The sequence below is a fragment of the Ovis canadensis genome, chromosome 18, assembly GCF_042477335.2.
Source record: "Ovis canadensis isolate MfBH-ARS-UI-01 breed Bighorn chromosome 18, ARS-UI_OviCan_v2, whole genome shotgun sequence".
Taxonomy (NCBI): domain Eukaryota; kingdom Metazoa; phylum Chordata; class Mammalia; order Artiodactyla; family Bovidae; genus Ovis; species Ovis canadensis.
The window spans coordinates 80,202,727-80,228,717 of record NC_091262.1 but is presented as its reverse complement, the minus strand read 5'-3'; the positions used below and the strand labels follow the sequence as shown (position 1 = coordinate 80,228,717).

Below are 25,991 nucleotides of genomic sequence, written 5' to 3'. Positions count from 1 at the left end.
TGAGATAAGGTGGTAAAGCTGCCAGAACAGAGAGATCACTCACAGCAGCTCTTGTTAATGCTACTGTTATTAGTAACAGTCCGTGATGGCACTGCTGGAGCCCCGTCTGCACTGAGCCCTGATCCCAGGTCTGGGAGGAATGTAGGGCCTTCTGGGCACAGTTCTGTTTAGTTTTGAAGTATATACATATAGGTTTCCCTTACTGAAAAGCTAAGACCAGGTATCTTGTTTAAATTGCGTATTTATTTCTTCAGCTTAAAAAAAATTGTGGTAAAATATACACAAAACGGGGACTTCCCAGGTGGCGCTAGTGGTAAAGAATCCACCTGCCCACGCACGTAGACATAAGAGACACAGTTTCGATCCCTGGGTCAGGAAGATCCCCTGGAGGAGCGCACAGCAACCCACTCCAGTGTTCTCACCTGGAGAATCCCACGGTCAGAGGAGCCTGGCGGGTTGCAGTCCACAGGGTCGCACAGAGTTGGACACAACTGAGATGACTTAGCATGCACGCACTCATACCTAAAATTGAAGCATTTTAAGTGTACAATCGGTGGCAACCATCACTACTGCTGCTGCTGCTGCTAAGTCGCGTCAGTCGTGTCCGACCATGTCCAAACAAAAAATTTCTATTCTAAACAATAACTCCCCGTCACCCCAACAGGAGGCGCTGCTCTGGAAGGAACTCCTCCTCAGAGCCCTGCCTTTCCCCAGAACCCAGCGCCCCCTCGGCTGTCACTTGTCACACACAACATCAGAACGCAGCCCCCGGCAGCAGCTTCCCCCCTAGCATTTACTTAGACTTGAAGCCAAGGAGTTCAGCAAGTACATGCTTCTTTAACCTCATCTCTCAATACCGCACCTTCACAATGAAAAAGTCAGGTGGACAATCACGTGATGCAGTATTCTGGACGGGCTCCTGACGCAGAAGAAACATACTGGGGAAAAAACGAAGAAACTCTGAACAAGCTGTGGACTCCAGTTAACAGTAACGTGTCTGTACCGTTAATCAATTGTAGCAAACGCAGCAACCACATAATATGTTAGTAACAAAGGAGATACTAACATGTCAATAATAAAGGAAATTGTGCTGTGTGTGGTGATGGCATGAGGTACCCCTTTACTCTTTGCAGCAAACCAGAAACTTTTTAAGTCTGTTAACAAAGAAAGTGAGGCAGGGGCTGCTGTGATGACCGCAAGGGTCAAGAGCCCCTCCTCTAGAGGGGGATCACACCTCCTAATGCGGCGGTGGGTGGCTCTGGTTCTTTGGGGAAAGGGTCCCGGGGTGGCCATGCCTAGCCTGCTTTCTCGCGTTAAGGTGAAACTCGCAGCTCCCGCCCGCCCTTCCAGGATCCTGAGTATGCCCCCAGAAGACCAGGAGCCTGGTCTTCCAGACACCGCGGTCGACGATGGAGATCAAGGGGGCACGAGGGCCAGGCGGTTCTCACCGACGAGAGCCGAGTACCTTCTGGAGGAGCTGCATGGGCTCCTCTGGGTGCAGGAGCCACCTGGTGGAAGGCCTGCGGGCTGAGCAGGTGGACACCTGGGTCCAACCCTGGCTCCTTCGCGCCCAGGCTGTGCGGCGTCAACACTGACGCCCCTCTACGACGCCGCCCCATACCGCTGCTAAGACCTAGTAAGACGACACGAGGCGAGCAGGCGGTTCGCACCGCCACAAGCCCACTCTGGACGGCGGGCCCCGGAAGTCAGACAAGGACAGCGGGCTCTGCTCAGCGCGTGATCCGCGGTCAGCCTCCCGGGCTGGTGGAACCGGGCGCCCGCTTTCCGGAGCCGCCGAGTCCCGCCTGGCCTTCGCCCCGCTTCCTAGCCGGCGTCGCGTTCCACGCACCCCAACTCCCCTGGCCTCGGGGCAGCCCTGGGCCCGTCTCACAGGTGAGGGCACTGAAGGCCGGACCGCGTTTCCAGCGGGCTCCTTGTTCAGTCAGGGTTGGGACTTGCCCACGGCGGCGGCGTGCGGACGCCGGGACTCCCCGGCAGCCTGCGAGCTTCGCCGGCCGGAAGCCCGTCTTGACTCCAGACCCCTCTTAAGCCCTTTACCCGGGTCGCGGCCGCTGCGGGCACGTGCCCCGGCGTCGGCGCGCCCTGGGGGGACCGGACGCCCTGGGATTGGCCCATCCCTGCCACGGGGACGGGAATCTCTCCTCTAGATCTCCGACTTTTGCGTGAATCTCGCTTGCTCGCGAGACTGCTGTCCAATTGGTGACTTGAAGCCCCACAATGCATCGGGCGGGGCGGATGTGTGTCTTCGCGCGCCGCTCGCGTCATCTTTCTGAGTCCGCCTGCGGTTTGCGGTCCTTCTCACCCGGAAACGTTGTCTCGGCTTACCGGTTTCTGGCGAATGGGACGAGTTTCTCAAAACTTACGGGCCTCCCGTGGCCGTCCCTGCCCGGGCCCTAAAGGCCTTGTTTCCGCGACCTCCTCCGAAGCCGTGGCTTCCGCCCTCGGTTTTGTCTTGGCCTGGCTCTCGCTCCAAGCCCTGATTTGACATTCCTCGTTCTATCTAGGGATACTTAAGCCGGGGTCTTTTACTGGACTTTCTGGGATTCCCTTCAGATTATGTGGAGGATAGGCCGTGTAGGAAATGGCAATCCACTCCAGTATTCCTGCCTGGAGAATCTCATGGACAGAGGAGCCCGGCGGGCTATAGTCCATGGGGTCGCAAAGAGTCGGACACGGCTGGGAGCTCCTATGGATTGTTAGTGGGCGGGGGACTTCATCAGGTTTATATGCTAAGAACCCTCGCAGGACTAACGGGGCCCCACTTAGTCCATCCGTTGGCTTTTTTTTTTTTTTCTCAGCATAGAATCTGGCACAGATGTTCAGAGGTGCTTATTAGAGGGAAGAGACTATCCTAACGTTATTTCTCCCAGTTACCCTGTGCACACGCCTCAGTCTACTCCAAAGGAACACTTGGAATTACCTGTACACAACTTTTGATTGCACAAGTGCCTGGTGGATTTAGGCTCTTCTTTCTGGCGGATGGCTTCAACCGTTCATTCTTCCATCCGACTTTGATTGAGCTTGTAAACCAGCCAGTCTATGGGTAGAGCACAGCGCTAGACGCTGGAGGCACGGTGGTGAACAAGACGGGCTCAGGCTCTGTACCCATTGAGCTCACTGTCTATGGGAGAGGTTAGACCTGAGGGATAGGCCTTGAGTGCCTCTGGATGGGTCACCAGGGAGATCTGAGACTGAAGGATAAATAGCTAATAACAGAAGCAGAAGATATTAAGAAGAGGTGGCAAGAATACATGGAAGAACTGTACAGAAAAGATCTTCACGACCCAGATAGTCATGATGATGTGATCACTAATCTAGAGCCAGACATCTTGGAATGTGAAGTCAAGTGGGCCTTAGAAAGCATCACTAGGAACAAAGCTAGTGGAGGTGATGGAATTCCAGTTGAGCTGTCTCAAGTCCTGAAAGATGATGCTGTGAAAGTGCTGCACTCAATATGTCAGCAAATTTCGAAAACTCAGCAGTGGCCACAGGACTGGAAAAGGTCAGTTTTCATTCCAATCCCAAAGAAAGGCAATGCCAAAGAATGCTCAAACTACCGCACAATTGCACTCATCTCACATGCTAGTAAAGTAATGCTCAAAATTCTCCAAGCCGTGCTTCAGCAATACGTGAACCGTGAACTCCCTGATGTTCAAGCTGGTTCTAGAAAAGGCAGAGGAACCAGAGATCAAATTGCCAACATCTGCTGGATCATCGAAAAAGCAAGAGAGTTCCAGAAAAACATATATTTCTGCTTTATTGACTATGCCAAAGCCTTTGACTGTGTGGCTCACAATAAACTGTGGAACATTCTGAAAGAGATGTGAATACCAGACCACCTGACCTACATCTTGAGAAATCTGTATGCAGGTCAGGAAGCAACAGTTAGAACTGGACATGGAACAACAGACTGGTTCCAAATAGGCAAAGGAGTATGTCAAGGCTGTATATTGTCACCCTGCTTATTTAACTTATATGCAGAGCATATCATGAGAAATGCTGGACTGGAAGAAACACAAGCTGGAATCCAGGTTGCCGGGAGAAATATCAATAACCTCAGATATGCAGATGACATCACCCTTATGGCAGAAAGTGAAGAGGAGCTAAAAAGCCTCCTGATGAAAGTGAAAGAGGAGAGCAAAAAAGTTGGCCTAGAGCTCAACATTCAGAAAACGAAGATCATGGCATCCGGTCCCATCACTTCATGGGAAATAGATGGGGAAACAGTGGAAACAGTGTCAGACTTTATTTTTTGGGCTCCAGAATCACTGCAGATGGTGACTGCAGCCATGAAATTAAAAGACGCTTACTCCTTGGAAGAAAAGTTATGACCAACCTAGATAGCATATTCAAAAGCAGAAACATTACTTTGCCGACTAAGGTCCGTCTAGTCAAGGCTATGGTTTTTTCTGTGGTCATGTATGGATGTGAGAGTTGGACTGTGAAGAAGGCTGAGCGCCGAAGAATTGATGCTTTTGAACTGTGGTGTTGGAGAAGACTCTTGAGAGTGCCTTGGACTGCAAGGAGATCCAACCAGTCCATTCTGAAGGAGATCAGCCCTGGGATTTCTTTGGAAGGAATGATGCTGAAGCTGAAACTCCAGTACTTTGGTCACCTCACGCGAAGAGTTGACTCATTGGAAAAAACTCTAATGCTGGGAGGGATTGGGGGCAGGAGGAGAAGGGGACGACCGAGGATGAGATGGCTGGATGGCATCACGGACTCAATGGACGTGAGTCTGAGTGAACTCAACGGAGATGGTGATGAACAGGGAGGTCTGGCGTGCTGCGATTCATGGGGTCGCAAAGAGTCGGACACGACTGAGCGACTAAACTGAACTGAACTGAACTGAGCTGAGTCAGGGTGGAGGGGGGAGCAGCATGGGTAAGATTCCAGCTGTCACAGGAGGAGAGGAGAGAAGGTGGCAGGGCCAGCGTTTTGACCCTTGGAGGGTTGCTGGGAATGTGCTGACCGATGAGAGGAAAGTGCAGAACCGGGGGTGCTCTCACAGGAAGAGCTGGCTGGCTGTTTATGTGAGCGGTTCAAGGGCAGGAGGGATTTGGGCAGACTGAGGTGGTAAAGGGAACAGCTGAACAAAGGCTGGTTGTGAAAATCTGAACATTGGCAGGAGCCTCTCTGGGCCTCAGTTTGCCCATCTGTAAAGTGTGGGGGCTGGAACCATCATTAAGGTCCTCCTACCTGTGATTCAAATAGAGCAACACTTGAGTTAGGTGAGGATTTAGAAGTGATTACAGCGGGGAAAGGGAAGGGAGGCAGGAGAGGGTGACATGGACACAAAAGGAACACTACGAGCGGGACTCAGGGGCCTGCCTGCTCAGAGAGCCAGCCCTAGGTTCAGACCCTTGGTCATCCAGCTATGGGACCTTGGGCTGCTGCTGCTGCTGCTAAGTCACTTCAGTCGTATCTGACTCTGTGCAACCCCATAGATGGCAGCCCACCAGGCTCCTCTGTCCCTGGGATTCTCCAGGCAAGAACACTGGAGTGGGTTGCCATTTTCTTTTCCAATGCATGAAAGTGAAAAGTGAAAGTGAAGTCGCTCAGTCGTGCCCGACTCTTAGTGACCCCATGGACTGCAGCCTACCAGGCTCCTCCGTCCATGGGATTTTCTAGGCAAGAGTACTGGAGTGGGTTGCCATTGCCTTCTCCGGTGGGACCTTGGGCAGTTCACTGCAAATCCCAAGGCCCTGAGTTTTGTCTTTATAATTTGGGAGCAGTAGTAATAAAAATTCTGGGTGACACTGTCTTTGGGTTTTAGGGGAGACCATAGCCGGAGCTATAGCCAACTCTGAATAAAACAGCATTGATTTACAAACATTAAAGATAATCTCGGGAAAAACAAGCAAGTTTGTCTCGGGGAGTGGAACTGGGGTGAGTGGATGGTTTGGGGCAGAGAGGGCACAGAGCGTTGGAAGGAGAGGGTTTTTTGTTTTTTCACTGCTTTTCATTTTGAATTTTGAACAACATGGCAAGTCAGAGAGCTATGCCAGGCGTTGGTGTTTCTGCACTGGTCCCAGCTGGGCACACACCAGACCTGAAGGCAGAGCATTAGGAAGAGTACATTCTGGGCACCTGGACACCTGAGTTCTGATTGAGGGTCTCCCACCAATATACCTTGCATTTATTTTTTTAAGCCTGGTGTGCTGCAGTCCCTGGGGTTGCAAAGAGTCGGATACGACTGAGTGATTGAACAACAGCAAATTCATAAATTCGGAGACAAGTGAGGGCTTTATAGAGGGTAAAGCAAAATCTTAGGACCCTGCTGGCCTGCATTTGGATTCAGAGTCTATTAGTGACTAGCTGGTGAGCTTGGGTCAATCACTTAATCCCTCAGAATCTCAGTGTTCTCACCTGAAAAGTGGGGGTTGAGAGCACTAACCTAATTGTTGTGAAAATTCGATAAGATGCTGTGTGCAGAGGGAAAGTCCAGCATGTTGTAGGCGCTCAGTAAGAATTACTTCTGGGTGGGGGAGGGACGCACGGGGCGCTTGGGGTTAGCAGATGCAACCTATTGCATATAGAATGAATGAACAAGGTCCCGCTGTATAGCACAGGGGATTACATCCAACACCCTGTGATAAACCGTAATGGAAAAGAATAGAAAAAAGAATATATGTGTACACCTGAAGCACAATACAGCAGAAATGAACCCAAGATTATCAGCTATACTTCAATTAAAAAAAATTCCAAAAAAATTCCATTCTCCCCTTCCAGCTTAGGAGAGCCCACCATGACCTGGACTAGGCCGAGTTAATGTTTTTTCCATCTCACAAGGGCTTAATTCCATTTAAAGGGTATGATGCTGGGAGAATGCATCAGGAAGCACAGAGTGTTCAGTTCACAGCACAATCTGAGCAGCAGTTATGTAGAAACAGTTGAGCATGAGGAGGCTCAGGCATCCCATATGCCAGCTGCTGCTGCTGCTAAGTCGCTTCAGTCGTGTCCGACTCTGTGCGACCCCCTAGACGGCAGCCCACCAGGCTCCCCCATCCCTGGGATTCTCCAGGCAAGAACACTGGAGTGGGTTGCCATTTCCTTCTCCATATGCCAGAGGGTGGGGAAATCTCTGTGGGTGCTTCTGGCGCCCTCTGGTGGTGAGGAGGGAGACTGCGGGTCAGCGTAATGGCCTGAGAGGCCCCGGGACCTGCTGACTCCAAATGTTGCATTGATAGGTGACACACGATTTAAAAAAAAATCAGGAATGCACACGTGTAAGATCAGTGCACGTATTCCAGAAATATATAAGATCTTGGAATATTTAATTTTTGCAATACTGATATATATAGTATATGGTATAATACATATTGCTGTTCAGTCCTACTCTTTGGGACCCCATGGACTGCAGCACGCCAGGCTTCCCTGCCCTTCACTATCTCTAGGAGCTTGCTCAAACTCATGTCCATTGAGTCGGTGATGTTATCTAACCAATTCATCCCCCTTCTCCTCTTGCCCTCAATCTTTCCCAGTATCGGGGTCTTTTCCAGTGAGTTGACTCTTTGCATTAGGTTGCCAAAGACATGTATATATACTCATTATATATAACGTATATATTCATAATACATATGAATTTGAGCACTGTCTGGAAGACAGTGGAGGACACAGGAGCCTGGAGTGCTGCAGTCCATGAAGTTGCAAAGAGTTGGATACGATTTGGTGACTGGACAACAGTATTTTTTATATATATATATATGTTATATTTTGGGATGCTATATATGTGTATGCATATAATGTGATTCTATTATGCAAACTGTTTTGGACCTTGCTTGTTTCATCTAAACATATGTTTTGAATAACTTTCCATGTGAGAACATACAGTTTTAACACATTGTCCATTTTAAAAAACTGTTATGGAACTGTTGAAAGCATAAAATATATTCATCTTCAGCCTGTGGCTCCATATATCTTTGTGTGTGCACACTCCTAATGCAGTCCTTTTTCAAACAGATGAAAAATGATAATAATCATAATAGTCAGTACCCTGAATGTGTTCCAGGCACTACTGTAAGTGCTTCGAGAACTTTCATTAAGGTTTACATACTGTTCCGTTCTACAGATGGTCAAGGATAAACACAGCCGACATCAGCTAAAGCGGTGAAAACAGGTATCATTCAGTCACTACAGACTGCAGGGGAAAAGCTGAGTTCCATTCTGACTTGTGCAGAGGTGACAGGTGGCTTAAAGAGAGGATGAGCGAGTCGGAAGGGGCGTGTGGAGGGTGGGTGTTCAAGTGAAAAATCACCAAGGCTGAGTGAGTGCAGATCAGACAGGGCGGCTGGGTCAGAATTTCACCTCCATGGGAGCTGTATCCTTCCTTCTGAGTCCATTTCAAGGGAACAACTTTCAGGTCCTTGAGAAAGACACTCCTGGGCTGTAGGAGGTACCCGTCTGCCTCAAAGGGGCAGAGGAAGGCTCACAACTGCAAGCATTTTTTAGTAAGCGCTCTAGAAGGGAGGTCAGGGCCTGTGGTCAGGGGTCGGATGGAACAAATGGAAAATTCTCCTGGGGCAGTCACCTGGCTTTCTCAGGCAGGTGTTTTAATGGGGAGGGGGGTCCTGGGGTCCTCCTAGGGACACAGCCTCGTGCCACAGGAACCAGGCTGGAGTTTCGTCCTCTCTTCGTGCCGGGGTTTGGACGGAGCCGTTCTGTGCCAGGAACTCTAAGTTCTCCGGATGCACCTTTATTTATGAAGAAGTTCTCTGTGGCTTCCACCGCTTTTCACTGTAGAGACCAAGGCTACTGTGGCCGTCTCAGGCTGGCAGCCATGTTCTCCCGTGCAAGTGTTACTGGTGGCGAAGTGCCCAGAAGCCGACTTGCAGTGTGAAAGGCATGACATTTAAAAGATTTCTTACAGATTTCTTTGGGATGTGAATCTCTTTTAAAGTCTTTCTTGAATCTGTTACAATATTGCCTCTGTTTTATGTTTTTTTTTTGTTTTTTTTTTTTGGCTAGGAGACATGTGAGCTCTTACCTGCCCTGACCAGGTGAAGGTACCCCCTGCATTGGAAGGTGAAGTCTTTTTTTCTTTTTTACTTATTTATTTATTCAGTTTTGGCTGTGCTGGGTCTTCGTTGCTGCACGAAGGCTTTCTCTAGTTGCGGTGAGCGGGAGCTACTCTCTAGCCGTGGTGCTCAGGCTTCTGCTTGTGCTGACTTCTCTTTTTTGCAGAGCGTGGGCTCTAGGGAATGTGGGCCTCAGTAGTTGTGGCGCTCGGGTTTAGTTGCCCCACTGCATGTGGGATCTTCCTGGACTAGGGATCAAACCCATGTCCCCTGCATTGGCAGGCGAATCCTTAACCACTGGGACCACCAGGGAAGTTCTTAAAATATTTTTAATATTACTCAGCTGCCCTTCTGAAGAGTTATACAAGGTCGCATATCCATCAACAATAAACGAAGATGCTCTTTCCTCCCGCTGCCCCCCAACCCCCACCCCCACTGCAATGTGAATTTCTTTCTCAGCTCTGTGGTGACCAGCGCACCCCACCAGGGTGGCTGACTTTCCATGGATGAGCCCCCTTCCCTCTCGGAGCCCTTGTTTTCTCGCTGTGAGATGGGGCGTGGGTATGTCGTAATTATAGCAGGTGCCATCTGCTGGCTTCCTCTGCCTGCTTTAAATTATCATCTCCTTCCTTAAAAAATTGCAAATAGAACTACCTTATGACCCAGCAATCCCACTTCTGGGCATACACACCGAGGAAACCAGAATTGAAAGAGACACATGTACCCCAATGTTCATCGCAGCACTGTTTATAATAGCCAGGACATGGAAACAACCTAGATGTCCATCAGCAGATGAATGGATAAGAAAGCTGTGGTACATATACACAATGGAGTATTACTCAGCCGTTAAAAAGAATTCATTTGAATCAGTTCTGATGAGATGGATGAAACTGGAGCCGATTATACAGAGTGAAGTAAGCCAGAAAGAAAAACACCAATACAGTATACTAACACATATATATGGAATTTAGGAAGATGGCAATGACGACCCTGTATGCAAGACAGGGAAAGAGACACAGATGTGTATAACGGACTTTTGGACTCAGAGGGAGAGGGAGAGGGTGAGATGATTTGGGAGAATGACATTCTAACATGTATACTATCATGTGAATTGAATCGCCAGTCTATGTCTGACGCAGGATGCAGCATGCTTGGGGCTGGTGCATGGGGATGACCCAGAAAGATGTTCTGGGGAGGGAGGTGGGAGGGGGGTTCATGTTTGGGAATGCATGTAAGAATTAAAGATTTTAAAATTTAAAAAATAAAAAACTAAAAATTAAAAAAAAAATAAATAAATAAATTATCATCTCTTTAATCCTCCCAAACACCTCCAAGGACTGAACCATTACCTGCATGTCGCAGTTGGGAGCCTGGAGGGCAAGGGAACTGGAATCTGTGCCCAGTCTACAGGCTGCAGGACGCTTTCCTCCCTAGAGCCCAGCCTCGGAGGCCGAGCTGGAACGCGGTTGGGGGTGGATGGGTCCTCTGGCATCAGGACGGGGGAGCGTTACGGTAATCACCTGCTGGAGGTCTCCTCAGAGCTTAGAGGGATGCACCCCAAGGGAGGACCCATTGGAGGAAACCGATTCTTTGTCCTCCTTTATGGTGAGAGAAGGGCCAGCTTTCTCTTGTCAATTCTGGATCATCACCAGTAGCGTCCTTGAAAGAGTAGGTTTCATGGAGAGTTAATTCTATTGCTGTTGTTCAGTCGCTCAGTTGTGTCCGACTCTTTGTGACCCTGTGGACTGTAGCGCACCCGGCTTCCCTGTCTTTCACCGTCTCCCGTGTGGTGCCATCCAACCATCTCACCCTCTGTCGTCCCCCTCTCCTCCCGCCTTCAGTCTTTCTCAGCATCGGGAGCCAATGAACTGGCTCTTGGCATCAGGTGGCCAAAGTATTGGAGCTTCAGCTTCAGCCCTTCCAATGAATATTCAGGGTTGATTTCCTTTAGGATTGACTGGTTTGACCTCCTTGCAGTCCAAGGGACTCTCAAGAGTCTTCTCCAACAGCACTGTTCAAAGGCATTAATTCTTCAAGCTCAGCCTTCTTTATGGTCCAACTCTCACATCCATACATGTCTACTAGAAAAACCATAGCTTTAACTATATGGACCTTTCTCAACAAAGTGACATCTCTGCTTTTTAATACACTGTCTAGGTTTGTCTTAGCTTTTTTCCCAAGGAGCTAGCGTCCTTTAATTTCATGGCTGCAGTCAACATCCACAGCGATTTGGAGCCCAAGAAACTAAATCACAAAACCTCACTCCTGGAGGAGGGGGCAAGCAGGTGCGGGGAGGTGGGGCCTCCCCGCCTCCCCCCCTGTGCAGCCAGAGAGAATCACAGCACTGGCCTGACTTTCAGTACAGCCTAACTGCACACTCAGGATTCACTGAGAAAATCCAGGGCATCAGAGAGCATCTCCTTCATCTACTTGCTCCAAACCTGTGCCTCTACGTGAGTTTCTCCCTCCCTTCCTTCGCTTAGCACTGCGTCTCCTCACGTGCACGCGTGTGGGTTCAGTCACTTCAGTCGTGTCCAACTCTGTGTCCCCGTGGACTGCAGTCCACCAGGCTCCTCTGCCCATGGGATTCTCCAGGCAAGAATACTGGAGGGGGTTTCCATGCTCTCCTTCAGGGGATCTTCGTGACCCTGGGATTGACCCTGTGTCTCTTACATCTCCTGCATTGGTAGGTGGGTTCCTTACCACTCGTGCCCTGGAAGCCCCTGGGTCCCCTTGCTGCCCCTCTTTCTGGCAGGCCTGCCATGTCTGGTCAGGGGCCTGGGTGGGGAGGGGCGGGTGATAGATGAGAGCAGTGTTTGGATTCCCGTCGCCGGGATGAGGTTCCAGCTCTGCTCTGCTCAGGACAGGGCAGGCCCCGTGCCCTCCGAGTCTCTGTCCCCGGGCTGCCTCCTGGGTCAGCGCACAGCCTGAGAGAGAGCACGTGGACATTGCCTGGGGGCGGCACGCTGGCTGCCCTCTGTGCAAGGGGACCCCACACAGCCCTCTCCGGGCACCGCCCTTCCTCCCTATGCCATCCAGCCTGACTCCTTGGCACGCCAGGGTTTCTTCACTCCTGGTTTCCTCAGCCGGGCGCCCCGAGTCCCAGTGGCAGCAGAGGCTTGGCACCCTCAGTTGGCTCCGGCTCCTCCCAGCCGGTCCTCACTTTTTTGCACGGGAGCCCCCACCCGCCCTAGCTCTTGTCAACTTGCAGGGCTTACCTGTCCCCTGCCTGTTCTAATCTTGTCACCCCCTCTGGGTAGAATTCTTTTCAGTTGCCCACCACCCACGGGCTAAAGTCTGCATTCCGCTGGCCCTTGCATGTGTCTACAGCCTCATTTTGTGACCACTGTCCCTGGGCCCTCTGGTGACAGCGGAGCTCCAGCAGAACTTCAGGCCTTTCCTACCTCTGGGTCTTTGAGCACTTCCCGCTTGCCTGTAATATTCTCCGCCCTCAGTGGGCGGAGTCCAATAGGGTGCTCCTGCAGAACCCCGCCCTCTCCTGCCCAGGTGCTGAGGTCTGTGCTGCTCATCCCCACCATCGCTGCCTGGCACATCCCATAAACACCAAAGGGATGAGGGCCAAAAGATCCTCTTCCCCACGGCCACCTCCTTTGGGTGCACAGCCCCTCTCGGGTGGACATCCAGCCCTTTATACCTTCATTCGCTTGACCAAGTGAGCAAAGTATCCCAGGGACGGAGCTGGGCACAGGTGACCTACAGTGAAAAACAGGTGAGGTCCCTGTCTAGCGATGGAGGCGCTTAACTAAGGTGGAGGCTCTTAACTGAGAAACAAAATTGCAAATTGTATCGGGGCTCTGAAGGAAGGAGTGGGCTGAGAGGAATGGGGATATCCAGTTTGATAGGGTGGTCAGAGAAGGCCTCTTTGAGGAAAAGACATGGCCATTGAGACCCGTGGGATAACAAGAAGTCGGCCAGGCCACGTTGGGGATGGCATGGGCATGGCAGCCTGTGCAAAGGCCCCGAGGCAGGAAAGGGGTAAGACTCAGAGGCAAGTGACGGAACAGGTCGGCAGGAGTCGGATCAGAGACTTGCTTCCGCAGCAAGGAGTTCAGGCTTTAAATGCCTGGTGAAGCTGCTCAAGGGTTTTAAGCAAGAGGGTGATGTGATCACTGTTTAAGATGCTCTGGAGAGAAGGCTGTCACACTGTCCAGGAGATGCTGGAAGCTGGGGATGGAGGCCCAAGAGCGAAGCTTGGGTAAGGCAGATGGACAGATGGACCTGGGAGGCGTAGCCTCCGGGATTTAAGACTCCAAGTGCAGGGAGAATCCAGGCTGGCTTCCGGCTTTGGCCAGCGGAGGTGGTGGCGCTGCTCCCTGGGGTGCAGGTGTCAGGGTCATGGCTGGGAGGTGTGGCCCCTCCTGCCAGCACCGGCCCGTGTGTGTGGGGTGTCGAGACCGTCCCAGGCACCCGGAGGCCCCAGCACCCACACATGCACAGACATCTGTTCAGAATTCCACTGTCTTCACTCAGGTCACATCTTCACTCTTAGCAGCCTGGGTTTGGTTTTTGGGTTTTTTTTATACTCAGATTTTGCAAGGTCAACGAGTGAAAAATATGGTACTTTTTTAAAAATAGGAAATGTGTGGTTATAAATGACTGAACACTTCTGGTACATCCTGGATAATGGACTGAAGATGATTCAAAATGCTTTTCCCAAATGTTCTGAGAAACTTGGATTTTAATATTTTGGGCTTCTCTTGTGGCTCAGCTGGTAAAGAATCTGCCTGCAATGCGGGAGACCTGGGTTTGATCCCTGGATTGGGAAGACCCCCTGGAGAAGGGAAAGGCCAGCCACTCCAGTATTCTGGCCTGGATAATTCCATGGACTGTATAGTCCATGGGGTCGCAGAGTCAGACACGACTGAACAACTTTAACTTTAATATGGGACTTATTTATGTTATACATGCTGTGTGGCGTGGGGGATCTTAGTTCCCCGACCAGGGATGGAACCTGGGTTCTGGCAGGGAAAGCACCGAACACTAACCACTGGGAAACCAGGGAATTCCATGAGAATTTTTTTCTTTCACTCTGAAAATATTTAAATTTTCACTTATTAAACAACATTTCCATATGAAGCTCATTGCCTGTCCTAAGTATTTCATTTTCCTAGAGAGATATTTAAAAAATTCACAACCTAGAAAGAATACACGTGGCAGGCCACATAAAGGATGACCCACACACACACACAACTCCGGGGTCTCATTAGACGTGTGCGATGGGCTGGGGACCGGCATCTACTGGTTTCATCCGGGCTTTCCCGTCTCTGGGTCTGTTTCATTCTCTGTAAAACAAGGGTTTTGAACTAGACCATGGTTCCTGGAATCCCAGATTCTGCAGAACCGGAGGCAGACCAACATTGCTGCTGTATTTCTAGTTTTTCCAGGGGGTCAGGGTGGCACACAGTGGCGCCAATTGTTTTCAAGCAAGGAATTACTAGAAAACTACTACTTACGCTCGTGTTTCATGAGGGCTTAATGCCAAATGTGGAGGAGAAGCATGTTGGGTGAAGGACAGCTTCCTGACCCAGCTGGCACAGTGGTAAAGAGCCTGCCTGTCAGTGCAGGAGACGAAAGGGACGGGGTTCGATCCCTGGGTTGGAAGATCCCCTGGAGGAGGAAATGGCAACCCACTCTGGTACTCTCGCCTGGAGAATCCCATGGACAGAGGAGCTTGGCGGGCTACAGTCCGTGGGGTCACAGAGAGTCAGACACGACTGAGTGGGCACAAAGGGAGGGAACTGGCTCAGTGCCCTGGAGGACAGAGGAGCCCTCTGTCATGCCCAGCACTGTGTGAGCAGATGGGCGGTGGGGGCCTGGGCATGGCCATCAGGGATCCGATACGGTTCCCGTGTCACCTTAGATGGGGCGGATTTGGGGTCTCAAATCATGTCGACCAAAGCAAGGGGCTGGGAATTGGGAGACGTGGCTTTTCTGCTCACTGAGCACCTGTGGACCTGGGTATCCTCACCCACGAAGCAACTTGCTTTGGGGGGAAGTCATGCCAGTCTCCGGACTGGAAAAGAAAGCTCACGAGGGATCTAGTGGTAACTTAGAGTTACTGGACTGCGTCTTGGTTTGGGCAGCGGGCCTGTGGTGTTCATGGTGGTTATGAATGAATGAGTGAAGTCAGGAAGCCTCTTTTGCCTGAGATCCCCACCCTGGAGACTCCTGGGCCCCTGTCTGGCTAGGCGGGTAACCAAGACCACTGGTTACCTAGACACCTCCCGTTCCACCACTCCTTACTTATCAGGATGCCCTCACCGACCAGCCTATTCTAGAAGCCCAGGGAGCAGGGAACACATTTCCCCCACGTTCAGACTCTGAGTTGAAGGGGAAAATGTAAAGCGAGGGGTATTTTCAGGTTTATTTGATGCTGATGTTAAATACAAGTCACCTCCGGGCCACTCCCGGGTGTGGAACTGCGTCCTCCCGGAGTGATGGAGCCTCCTCTTCACGCTCTGTCCCTCTGCTGGGTAGCTCGTGAGTCTCCTCTCTGGAATCTTCGACTTCCTCAAGCGGCTCAGTCTGAAAGCAGGTCTCACAGTTCAGTCAGAAGCCCCCTCCTCTTCCTGTCTCCACCTGCCTGTGTGGTGGAAGCTGTTAAAGGCCCCACACACAGGCGCCACCGGCTGCCTGCTCTGCCCCGTGCTGGCCGTGGCCGGGACAGTTAACCAACCTCTTTGTGCCTCCCGCTCATCTGTGAGGCGGCTGAGCCCCCAAGGGCTCCCCTTGACCCGACACAGGTCTGCCCTTTGCTCCAGGCAGGTCACCTCTCGGCCCTGGGAACGTCCTGCCTGATAAGTTCGTCTGGGGGCCTTGGGCCTCCCTGGAGAGTCTGTGCTAACGGTGGGATTTGGGGGTAGGGGGGCAGAGCTTGGGCTGCATAGAATCAGCTCCATCTTTGGGGGGATTGGACGACATTCGTCAGTTATGTCAGTGTGACTGACCCCCAATGAAACTGGACACCAAGGCTGGGGCCGCGATGGCCAGGAGGAGCCCGATGGCCAGGAGGAGCCGGGTGGAGGGAGGGAGGAGCTGGGTGGTGGAGGGGGGTGGGGAGCTCCCAGCCGATCCCAGACCACCCCACTGGCTCGCGCATCTCTCCCTGCGCTGACTTCCATCTGGATCCATCTGCTCATGAACCGTGAGGACAGCAGCTCCACTCACTTCCACGTGTCCTTCCGGGGAATCAGGGAGCCTGAGGTGCTGATGTTGGGATGCTAAACTTGGCAACAGCCCTCCCATCCATGGCCTCTGAGTGTCAGGCTGCCCTTGGGGTCCAGGAGGCCTGTTTTCTCCTCTACCCGTCATGCGAGTGACCCCCACCTGCCCTGGGGCTGGATTTGGCTCAGTTTGCCCTCCATAGCAGGCTCTTTACTCCAGTCTTTTTGAAGCTCACAGAGAAACAATTGTGGAAGAAGCAATCTCTAGGTTTCCTAGCAGAAGCGTTTACTATGGAATCATCTGGACTCTGACCCAAAGAGAGAAAGCTTTAAGACAGTCCGCTCAACAGCAGCACTTCCTGTGGACACGACCTGCTGTGTGCTCACCTGGGCTAAGTCCTGGGGAGCCTGCCTTCAGTGCAGTCTGAACACCCTCTAAGCAGACGTGGGGTGAACGTGTCCCCTGGGGCTATTTCCCCTGCTTGGCCAGAACGGAAGCTTCAGCTCCCAGCCCTACCCGCGTGGGCCCTGGGGCTGCAGGAGGCAGTGGCCGGTGTCGTTAAATTTGCAGGGAATTTGAGAGATTTCTAGCAAGCGCACTCGGAGAGGGCCGTGAAGACTCTGTTAGGGCCCCCACCCGAGAGAGTGCAGCCTTAGGCCGACTTCTCCACGTTACCTTTGGTGCCGGGCCGCCCCTCCCTTCCCGCCCCCGCGCATATTCTGACTGCGTGTGCTACCAGTGTGAGCACGTCGGGGTGTGTGTGTGTGGGGTGGGGGGTGCGGGCACGGGAAGGCCCCGTCTGAGGACAGCCGCTCCAGCAGCTGCACCAGCGCCAAAGGGCCGTCACTCCGGGTGCCCTCCGCGGTGGAGCGGCCGCCACCAGACACGCGGGGGCGTCCCCAAGGTCGTCACTGAGCCCCAGCTCCAGGAGCGACTTCGGCACCTTTGTCATTGGTGGTGGGTGGCGGGGTGGGGTGGGGAGGAGTCACAGGGACCGCTTGACAGACAAGGAAACCGAGGGGCCTGGGTCACAGCCCACCCGCTGCGAGGCCTGAGGAGGGTGAGCTTGTTGCCACGACTCCAGGGAGCGGCTGATCCTGGGCGGCTTTTCCGTAACCGCCCCGGTGAGGACAGGGAGCCCCCGGGGAGGATGAGGGTGGATCAGCTAGGACCCCAACTCCTCCTCAGTCATCCTCCTCTGCTCTCAAGACTTTAACGTCCCTTTGAGAACCATTTTAAACATCACGGTTAGGGCTCAAATAATTCCATTTCTATAAACTGTGTTTGGATTCACATTTGCCTACTCGCAAAACGAGGGCGGTCATTAAAAAGTCATCTCTACTTTTTTCCATTAGAGAAGCAAAAAAAAAAAAAAAAAAAGAGCTTATGGAAGGCTCGGGGAAGACTGGGCTGTGGTGGACGGCAGAGCGGCCACCCAACCCGTGCTGAGCGAGGGCCTTCCAGCCGGTGTCCCCGGTGGGGCTGCCCGCCGCTCGCCGTTACCTGACAGTGATCGCCACCGGCTTGCCCAACAGCATGGCTGAATTTAGCGTCATGATGAGCAGTAAAATTCACAGGTTCTTTATTTAGTCCATATAATACACCATTTTTAAGAGTTTTTCTTCTTTTAAAATTAGATAAAAGAGCATATTAAATGGCAAGTGTATGAAGTTTCTCTTCATAAACAAGGTCAAAACGAAAAGTTCTGAATTACAAAATGTTAAAAAATATGTAGGTACTTAACATTTCACTAAAGCATAAAGTTACAGATATTCTCTAAAGAAAAATAATTGTGCCACTTACCTATTTTTGCTGTTTCTATGAACTTTTTTTTTTAAATTCTGTACATAGGACATTTTGTACAAAATATGAAGTCTACATTTTTACTACTCATGACCATAAAACAAAGATACAACGTATGTACAATATTAAAAGGAAGCCACACTAAAGCCGCACTAAAAAGACACTCGGAATCGTGACATGTCTGGTGCACAGATACCTTTTGGAAAGAGTGAAGATTCGAAACGCAGAACTTTATGAAGAAAAACAGCCACCAGTTTATTTTCGATGCCGTACTTTTGAAATCAGTTTGGGACAGAATAAACAGTGTATCTATGTAATAATATGTAAGCTGAACAGTTAGCACAGGGAATCTGAGTTCTAACTAGGAAAACTTTAAGAGGCCAAAATATTAAATAATACTCTCGTCAAAGAAAATCAGTTTCTCTCAAAACCTTTTTTTTTTTTTTCTTCCCTTTTTGGTGAATGTTTGTCTTCAATAAAGAGCAGAAGGAAAACCTAGGACAAAAAGATGTTCTTAAATGCTGAGCTTTCCACGTCACCCAAACACCGAGGTTTTGCTTTTTCCCTCGGGCAAGAGGAGAGGCTTCCCAGAGACCTCTCGGGGACACTCCGAGAACATCCTCCGTCAGCTAAGGAGGGAAGTTCAAACAATGGTTTATCGAGATACGCAAGACACTGCTTTTATACAGTGAAAAGCACCCTTTTTCCCTCAAAAGGAGAAGGCATCTGAACTTTTTTTTAAATGGTAAATTTCATAATGGCAAAGTGGAGGGATACTTGTCAAGTTTCTCAGGAAGGTTCCTCCTCTCGCTTTCGGCTGGGGCAGCCTTCCAATTGACTACCTGCTCTGAACACAAGGGGTCCGCTCCCTCCAAGTGACAGGACCCAGGGAGATACACGCCGTCGGGTGGGGGGTTAACTGAGACCCACGGGCAGGAGGCTCTGAGCTGCACAGGGAACAACACCTGCTCCGCTCCTCACAGGGTCTGAATGGGTCCCCCCAAGACCTTGAGTGAGAGACATCCTGACGGAAGCCTTTGAAGCATCAAGACATTTAACATCAAGTTATAGCATCTTACGCCAGAGACACAGGAAACTAGAATCACTGGTTGAGGGCGGCGGTATGCATCTCAAATAGCTTTCGAGCAGGATACGTCAGTCAAAATACTGGCCACCAGGAGAGATGTAAAGAACAGAGCCTTAAGTTTAAAGATTTTTCTCCTCATGCTGTCCCATTGAAAACAAAGAGCTTAATACATGCAAGGAAGTCTGAAATATTTAGCAGCATTGAAGACCAGTGAAGACTCAGACGCTGGATTTTCCTTATGAGGCATCGACTAAGGTGTCCTCTTTGCAACGGAGACTCCTCGGTGGCCATCGCTGCTGCCGCCGCCGCCGCCTCTGTGAAGCCCTGGGGACTGCACCATGGGGAGCGGGAGGGGAGGGGGGCACTTTCCCACAGCACTGATTCTGTGACTTCTGCCCAAAGGCCGCTGTGGCCTGTCTCGGGCTGAGAGCTGGCCTCACTCAAAACGATTCCCTTCTGACTTTCTACAAAAAGTGGAATTCTCAGAGAATTTATCAATTAAAGAGCCTCATTCAAGGGTAACAACGTGTTAAGTAGAGAAAAATCATTCTTCAAAGTAAGACATTGAATGCACCACTTTAAAGTTCCAATTCCAGGCAAGAGAAAGCTTTTTTTTTTTTTAAACAAATTTCTCCTATGAGCTCACTCCCAGGACCCTGGTGCTGGACCCCAGACCTGGAAATATGGCTTTAGTGACACGCAGAAGCAGCAGGACGCGGTACGCACAGCACTGGCTGGAGTAGAGTGATACTTCGGGAAGATACAGCGGGGAGAAGGGTCACGTCACTTTCCCAGTGAGCTGTGTTAAGATCGACAGCATAGAACCACCTCGGTGGGATTAAAAACAAAAACAGACCGGAAAAAAAAAAAAAAAAAAACAAAACAAAACCAACCACCCAGAAAGAAACTGCTGGCGTAGCAGTCTGAAGGGCTGTACAGTCTTAAAAAATATATGATACTCTCTTATAGTGTTCCTTTGATTTGAAAACCATTGATATTCTCCTAAGACCCACCTAACCTAAATGATGGCAAATCCCATTTGGGGAGAACATGAAGGTGACTGGGGTGCTTTCCTTAGCTCATTTTGGGAAACCATCTTATGTGGGGCCGTGCAGGGACCCCGAGTTGGGGGAGGGTGCACGCACAGCCCTGGGCGGTCACCATTGTTTGAACTCCTAGTCTCAGCTGAGGCGGAAGGACGCGATTGCCTACAGACGGGGTTGGAGGAAGCTTGGATTGAGTGTGACTGACTGGTATGGCACACGGAGCGTGTCTTCTCTATGGGCAGGCACGGGGGCTAGCGCCCGTCCTGGGGCGCCGGCTCCTCGGCGCGGCCGTGGGCCTCCAGGGCGCTCTTGGCGTGCAGGTCCTGGGGAAGGTCGGACTTGCGGCGCACCAGGGGCCGCTCCTTCTTCGGGTCCTTCTGTGCCTGCAATGGAAACGCACGGCGTTGGCGACAGACCCGGCGACCTGGAGGTGTGCTTGCCCTGCTCTGAGCCGGCGCAGCCCACACTCCAGGGCCCCCCTGAGGACTCCGGACGCCCAGAAAACGGGGTGGCCCTCACCCCCTCAGTGACTGAGGGGCACGCCTCGTCTATTAAGAGAGAACCGAGGGACAGTGTGCATGGTGTTGGCATCGAGGTCTTCTAAAAGGTACAGTTTTGTCCAGGGTATTGGATACCTCTGTTTTGTAAATTCATCAGCTTTAGTACATCTCATAAATGGCAAAATCTTCCTAGTTCATAAAATGTCACCGAAACCATTTTACGGTTGTGTCCCTTACAGAGGCATTTCAGGAAGTCGAAATTTCCCTTGGAGGTAGATAAAAAGAAAGAATGAAAAGCACATTTAAACTGGACTCAAAGCCAGCAACAGGTCTAAAACTTCTATTAAATTTGAAAAAAGATACTTAAAATGAGAGGTAGTGAGTAGGTCATGTAAGGGAAAAAACCTTCTAGAACTTAGAAAGACTATACATTTAATCATCTACATAAAATTTCCTAACATTAAGGGTATGATGTAAGATTCCCCTCTCCATTCCACTTTCTTCCTAAACTTAGGACATTTTGGTCTTACTAAGGGAAAAAAAGAAGGAAAAAAATTAAATGAACCCCTGTTTGCATGGGAATTTATAGAGAATTTTGTCTGCAGAGAAAGGGTGGTCTGAAATATGGGGAGTTCATGAATAATAGTTAAATTATTCAGTTTTGAAGTAGGGCCATTGCGTCAATACCAGTATGTCTGAAACGAAACAAGACGCCATCAAAGTCGCCTCAACACACCGTTACGTTCCAGGATGCAGCCGGTTTGTGAGGAACTCTGACAAGATCCACAACTTCCTTTCTGTTTAAGTGTCTCCAGCAACGGGGAGGTAGCACTTAAACAGCAGTACTATTTGTGGTGATGAGCAAACACCTGCCAGAAAACACTCGTACTAAGTCAATCACTTGATAGCAAATAGCACACATCTCTGACCACTCCCGAGTGGCCAGCGTGCCAGGACCGCTGGCATGATACGCAAAGTATACTTCTCTGTGCTTTAATAAAAATATTCAGGGACTTGCAGAAACCATATATGAAAAGTGCCGTTTTGCAGAGCCGCTATTTCTCACGGTTCTTGGCAAGTTTACCTGTGAAGACCGTAATAATGTCAAGGTTTGGAAAGAGTTTTGTGTCATATCATTTTAGGACTGTTTCTAGAAATGTTATTTGGATATTAAGGTTCATTTATGGCAAAGGCAGGAATTCTGATTTTCTCTCCCGGAAACTGGTGTAAGATAGCTTCAGGGGCTGCCGATCAGGGTCACAGCCCTTGTAAAAGTGTTCTCATCAGTGAAGCCTAGTTTGCCTTCGACCCGGGAGAAACTCAGAGGGAAATTCTACCCTGAATTTTATGTCCATTCCATGTTGAGTTGTAAAACAAAGCAAAGCGAGGCAAAACAAAAGCCTTTCAGATACTTAAAATATTTAATAACTGCCGCCGACAGGCATTCCAAAGAGAAGAAACATTTTCATAGAAAAAGGCAGTAGTAAGAACCTGGGAGCTGGAAACCAACAAACGCAAATTGAGAAGGCAAACGTGACCAGGGAAGCTTCTGGAAGGAGAGAGAGAGAGAGAGAGAGAGAGAGAGAGAGAGAGAGAGAGACCTGCTGAGTCTTCCTGTGTAGCCATTTAAAACCAGGGTGTAAAGCAGAGAGCAGCTACACAAGCTACAAAGGTTAAAAAACAAACAAACAAAAAATCAGAAACATGGGAGGCAGGAGAGAGATGTCATGCAGATGGTCACCCTGGACGAGCGGCCCTGGTGGAGGGGTGTGCTGGCGAGCATGCCGTTGATGGCGGGGCAGACGAGACAGACGGGAGTGCTGCCCCGGACACCTCCCCGGAGACGTGAGCCGGGAAGGTGCGGTCTCTGTCCGCTGTCCCCGGAGACGTGAGCCGGGAAGGTGCGGTCTCTGTCTGCAGCGGGGCAGCGGCTCTGAAAGGAAAAGCAGCTCTGAAAGCGGCTATTCGGGAAGTGGGGGGCAACATCGGGGTGGGTGCATGGAAAGAGTGCACGCTTCCGCTACTTAATTCAGGACAGAACTCATCAGAGTCTCCTGAGGGACCAGATTCCTTTGTCTTCACCATCACAAGCTGGAATGACAGGGGAAAAAAGGGAAAATACTTCATGTACACAGCATTGCCAGTTCTTTTCCTAAATATAAAAAAAAGCCTTATAAATACATTTCTATGTACCGGAGTAAGGAATACCTTCACTTCCCACCTTCCGTCTTTCTACACCTTCCTTAACTGCATGCTCGACACTGCTTTCCTCCCGACTGACTGTTAAAAATGAGAATTGCAAAACATTTTAAACGTCTCTGATATATGAATGTCATTCACATGAACTTCACTGGTTCTTTTTGGAGGTTCTACATAGGGTTACACAATTTTCTCGGAAGAAATACAAGCCACAGTTCTGACAGGTCAATACATAACTGAATTTCTCCCCAGAACCCCAACCCAGTACGTTGCACGGCCACTGGGGTCTCCTCCGCTGGAGAAGATTCTCCTGCGTGCACCTCACGTCAGCGGTGAGCCCACGTTCAAATTACTTCGAAGAAATGTCGAGTTATTTTGGAAAAATAAACCTAGCTGAAAATAAACTAAAAGGGGCAGTGACAATGCTCACATTACTAAATATAAAAACTGAAAAGCCTGGTTTTTAGCATAACCTCTTAAGTCAGTTTGGTCTCCAAATGAGGAATATAGATTTCCCCTGCATCTCAGCATCTTCTCTTTGCTTGAACGACAGTGTGTTTGAGGATTTCAGGACTATGGCTCCAAATACTTTCAAACTGACAAGAGCCTGTCATATCAAATATTATAGCTAAGAGACTGCACTATAAACTGCTTCATCTAGGTAGGTTGCTGTTTGCGGGGGGTGGGGGTGGGGGAGTTCAACTGATCCATAGAAATCCATAATAAGTCTTGAAATTGGGTGGTGTTAGTCTTCCAAAGTTTATTCAGAGTTATCTTAGCTATTCTAGGTCCTTTGCATTTCTGTACATGTTTTAGAATTAGCTGGTCAATGTCTTAAAAAAGAGAAGGGTGACTGTTGGGATTCTGACTGGGTTCTGTTAATTTGGGAGAGAACTGATACCTTAATAGCACAGAGGCTTCCAACACAGGAACAAGATCCATAGACACTTAAAGGTAGCGTGAGGGGCGGGGAGGGGAGATTTTGTAGGAATGTCAATTACACAGAAAGCTCAGTCTTATAATCTAATTTCAAGAGTTTCATGAAAATAAACTGGCAAACCAAGAGCTCTCCGAGAGACGCCTTGTCTACACCCGGTGACTCAGGACTAAGGACTGGATGAGCAGAGGCTGGTTCTTTCTCCACCGTGGAGGGAGGGGAAGGAGACGTGCCCTCCATATGCCCTCCAGGGGCTGCTGGAAGATCAACCAGCTGGGAAGGAGCAGCCACCAAGGAAATATGAGAGCTGACTTTCAAAGGTAGTCTTTCTCAAGGCAAGAATGCTGTTTTTTCTAAATCCCCTACAGAGTCGGCCCTGAGTCAGAAATATACCCAAAGATCGACAATTATGTAATATGTTCATTACACTTTGGGAGGAGTCTATCCTTTTCCTGGGTTTAATTATCACGTCAAATGACGTCCCCAAAAGAAAACCCCTCCAGCCCTAAAATATTTAACCTTGTAAGCTGTCGTTTTCCCTTTCTGTGTTTTTGGGCCTGAGTGAGCCAAAGACTACCGTGAGGCTAGACTGAAGACCACCCACGGGCAGGCTCGCTGCCAAGAGGGACCCTGACACGCACGTCCTCTGCCCGCCTGCAGTAATGATGCCAGCGCTCATGTTTCTAGCCCACCTGAGGCTGTAAAACTGAAACGGCAATCCAAGAAATGACTTCAAATTCCTTTCCAAGTTAAAAACAAAACAAAACAAGCCTTAGTAAGAAAATTAACACCTCCATAAGACTGAGAAAAAAGATAAAGGTTTTCATTGTTTTTCATTCAGGCTACTCATTGCTAAGAATATTGTGAGGAAAATGATGGAATCCAAACTGGATTAAGTAAAAAATGCATCACTGATGTTTTCCCACGGTAGTTCCAGTGTTTGCATCCACCTGCCTTTCCCTGAACCTGAGGTCAAGGGCTGGCCGGGCGGGAGGAGGCATGAGGGGGTCCGGCAGCCCTGAGAAGAGGGGGTCCGGGCCCGTGCTGCCCGGTGGGAGCACAGTGCCGGCCACACACACAATTCCAGACTGTCTAGCAGCCGCGCTGAAAAGGCGGGAAGCAACAAGTGAAAATTACTGGAGTAACATTTTTTATTTAACCCAGTATATCCAAAATATTATCATTTCAACACCTTGTCAGTAACAGAAAACTATGAATGAGAGCTTCCTAGGTTCTCTTCTGTACATTAAGCCTGGGAGTCCCCCGGGTGTGTTTTGGGATGCCGATGGCCAAAGGGGGCCGTGCAGTCTGGATGGTCCAGAGCGTGTGCCCGTGGTGATGTCCGATCCTGTCTGATCAGGCGGGGGACACAATTTACTTGAATGAAAAACAGAGTTAAAAAAAAAAACAACCAACAACCCTGAGCTCAGGATGACCCTCTCCTCTTGAAACCATCTGCATTCAGAGTGCAGCTCAATTTTAGCCTCTCTAGCTTGTTTTTACATTTCAGGATTGTAGTGCTGGGAGTCTTTAGGAATTCTTATGCAGCTCAAAGGGGATTCACGTTTCAGAATCAGAAAGGGCCATGTCCCCAGACTTGGGGAGCGCTTATCAGCTGCCTGGGCTGAGAACGGGAGGCACCATCAGAGACACGGGGCAGGCAGCGGCTCCGCCTGCCACCCTCTGCAAAGCCTAAATCGCGTCTGCTCCCAATTTAGCGACAGGAGCCTTTCTCTGGACCCGTGGTGATCTGAATATGCATCTCTGCCAAGTGGAAACAAGACCATGTGACTGTGGGTACTGCCTGAGGGGCCCGAGAGCGCCCTGGCGTGAGCAGGACCCTGCTGTTGACAGTAGAGCTCTGCCAGAGTCCTGGGGTCCCCGGGGGCTGGCAGGCACTCTGCTGAGAAGTTAAAGGGGCCGGCCCTGGGCCAGAGCAGGAGCCAGAGGTGGGCAGAGGGCGCACACGGGGCAGACGCGACTGCACACCTTTCGAGTTCTCACTCTAGCTGTGAGCTGACTTGCAGGTAAGAGCTGGGATTATTACTCTTAAGAGTAAACATAGAAAACACATTTCAGGCACGTATTAACCCTTAAAAACTGCTTCTACTAACTTGATCTAAGATGTACAGATGGGAGGTCTCCTGTAAGATGGCCAACTCGTGAGTTTCCACGTCAGCTTACACGGGAGGCGCT

The 25,991-nt window shown here is 50.2% G+C and overlaps 1 protein-coding gene and 1 long non-coding RNA gene across 29 annotated transcripts in view; both read right to left on the bottom strand.

Moving 5' to 3' along the window:
• Window positions 1-225: 225 nt before the first annotated feature.
• On the bottom strand, window positions 226-2,185 carry LOC138423182 (uncharacterized). The gene is made up of 3 exons (XR_011250159.1): window positions 1,850-2,185; window positions 863-938; window positions 226-522 (listed from the first exon to the last, which is right to left on the bottom strand). It is a non-coding gene; the product is annotated as an uncharacterized lncRNA (long non-coding RNA).
• A 15,603-nt stretch (window positions 2,186-17,788) lies between these two features.
• Window positions 17,789-25,991, bottom strand: part of PPP2R5C (protein phosphatase 2 regulatory subunit B'gamma) — a 140,219-nt gene continuing 132,016 nt past the window's right edge. For 9 of the 28 annotated variants that reach the window (XM_069559847.1, XM_069559826.1, XM_069559832.1 and 6 more), the window contains one exon: window positions 17,789-20,542. In XM_069559847.1, the coding sequence (XP_069415948.1) occupies window positions 20,411-20,542 (132 nt within the window). In that variant the 3' untranslated portion in view covers window positions 17,789-20,410. Of the gene's footprint in view, window positions 20,543-22,061; window positions 22,751-22,867; window positions 22,940-24,928; window positions 25,148-25,991 lie in introns of those variants that run through there. The other 19 variants (XR_011250386.1, XM_069559829.1, XM_069559840.1 and 16 more) reach the window with 6 other exon arrangements.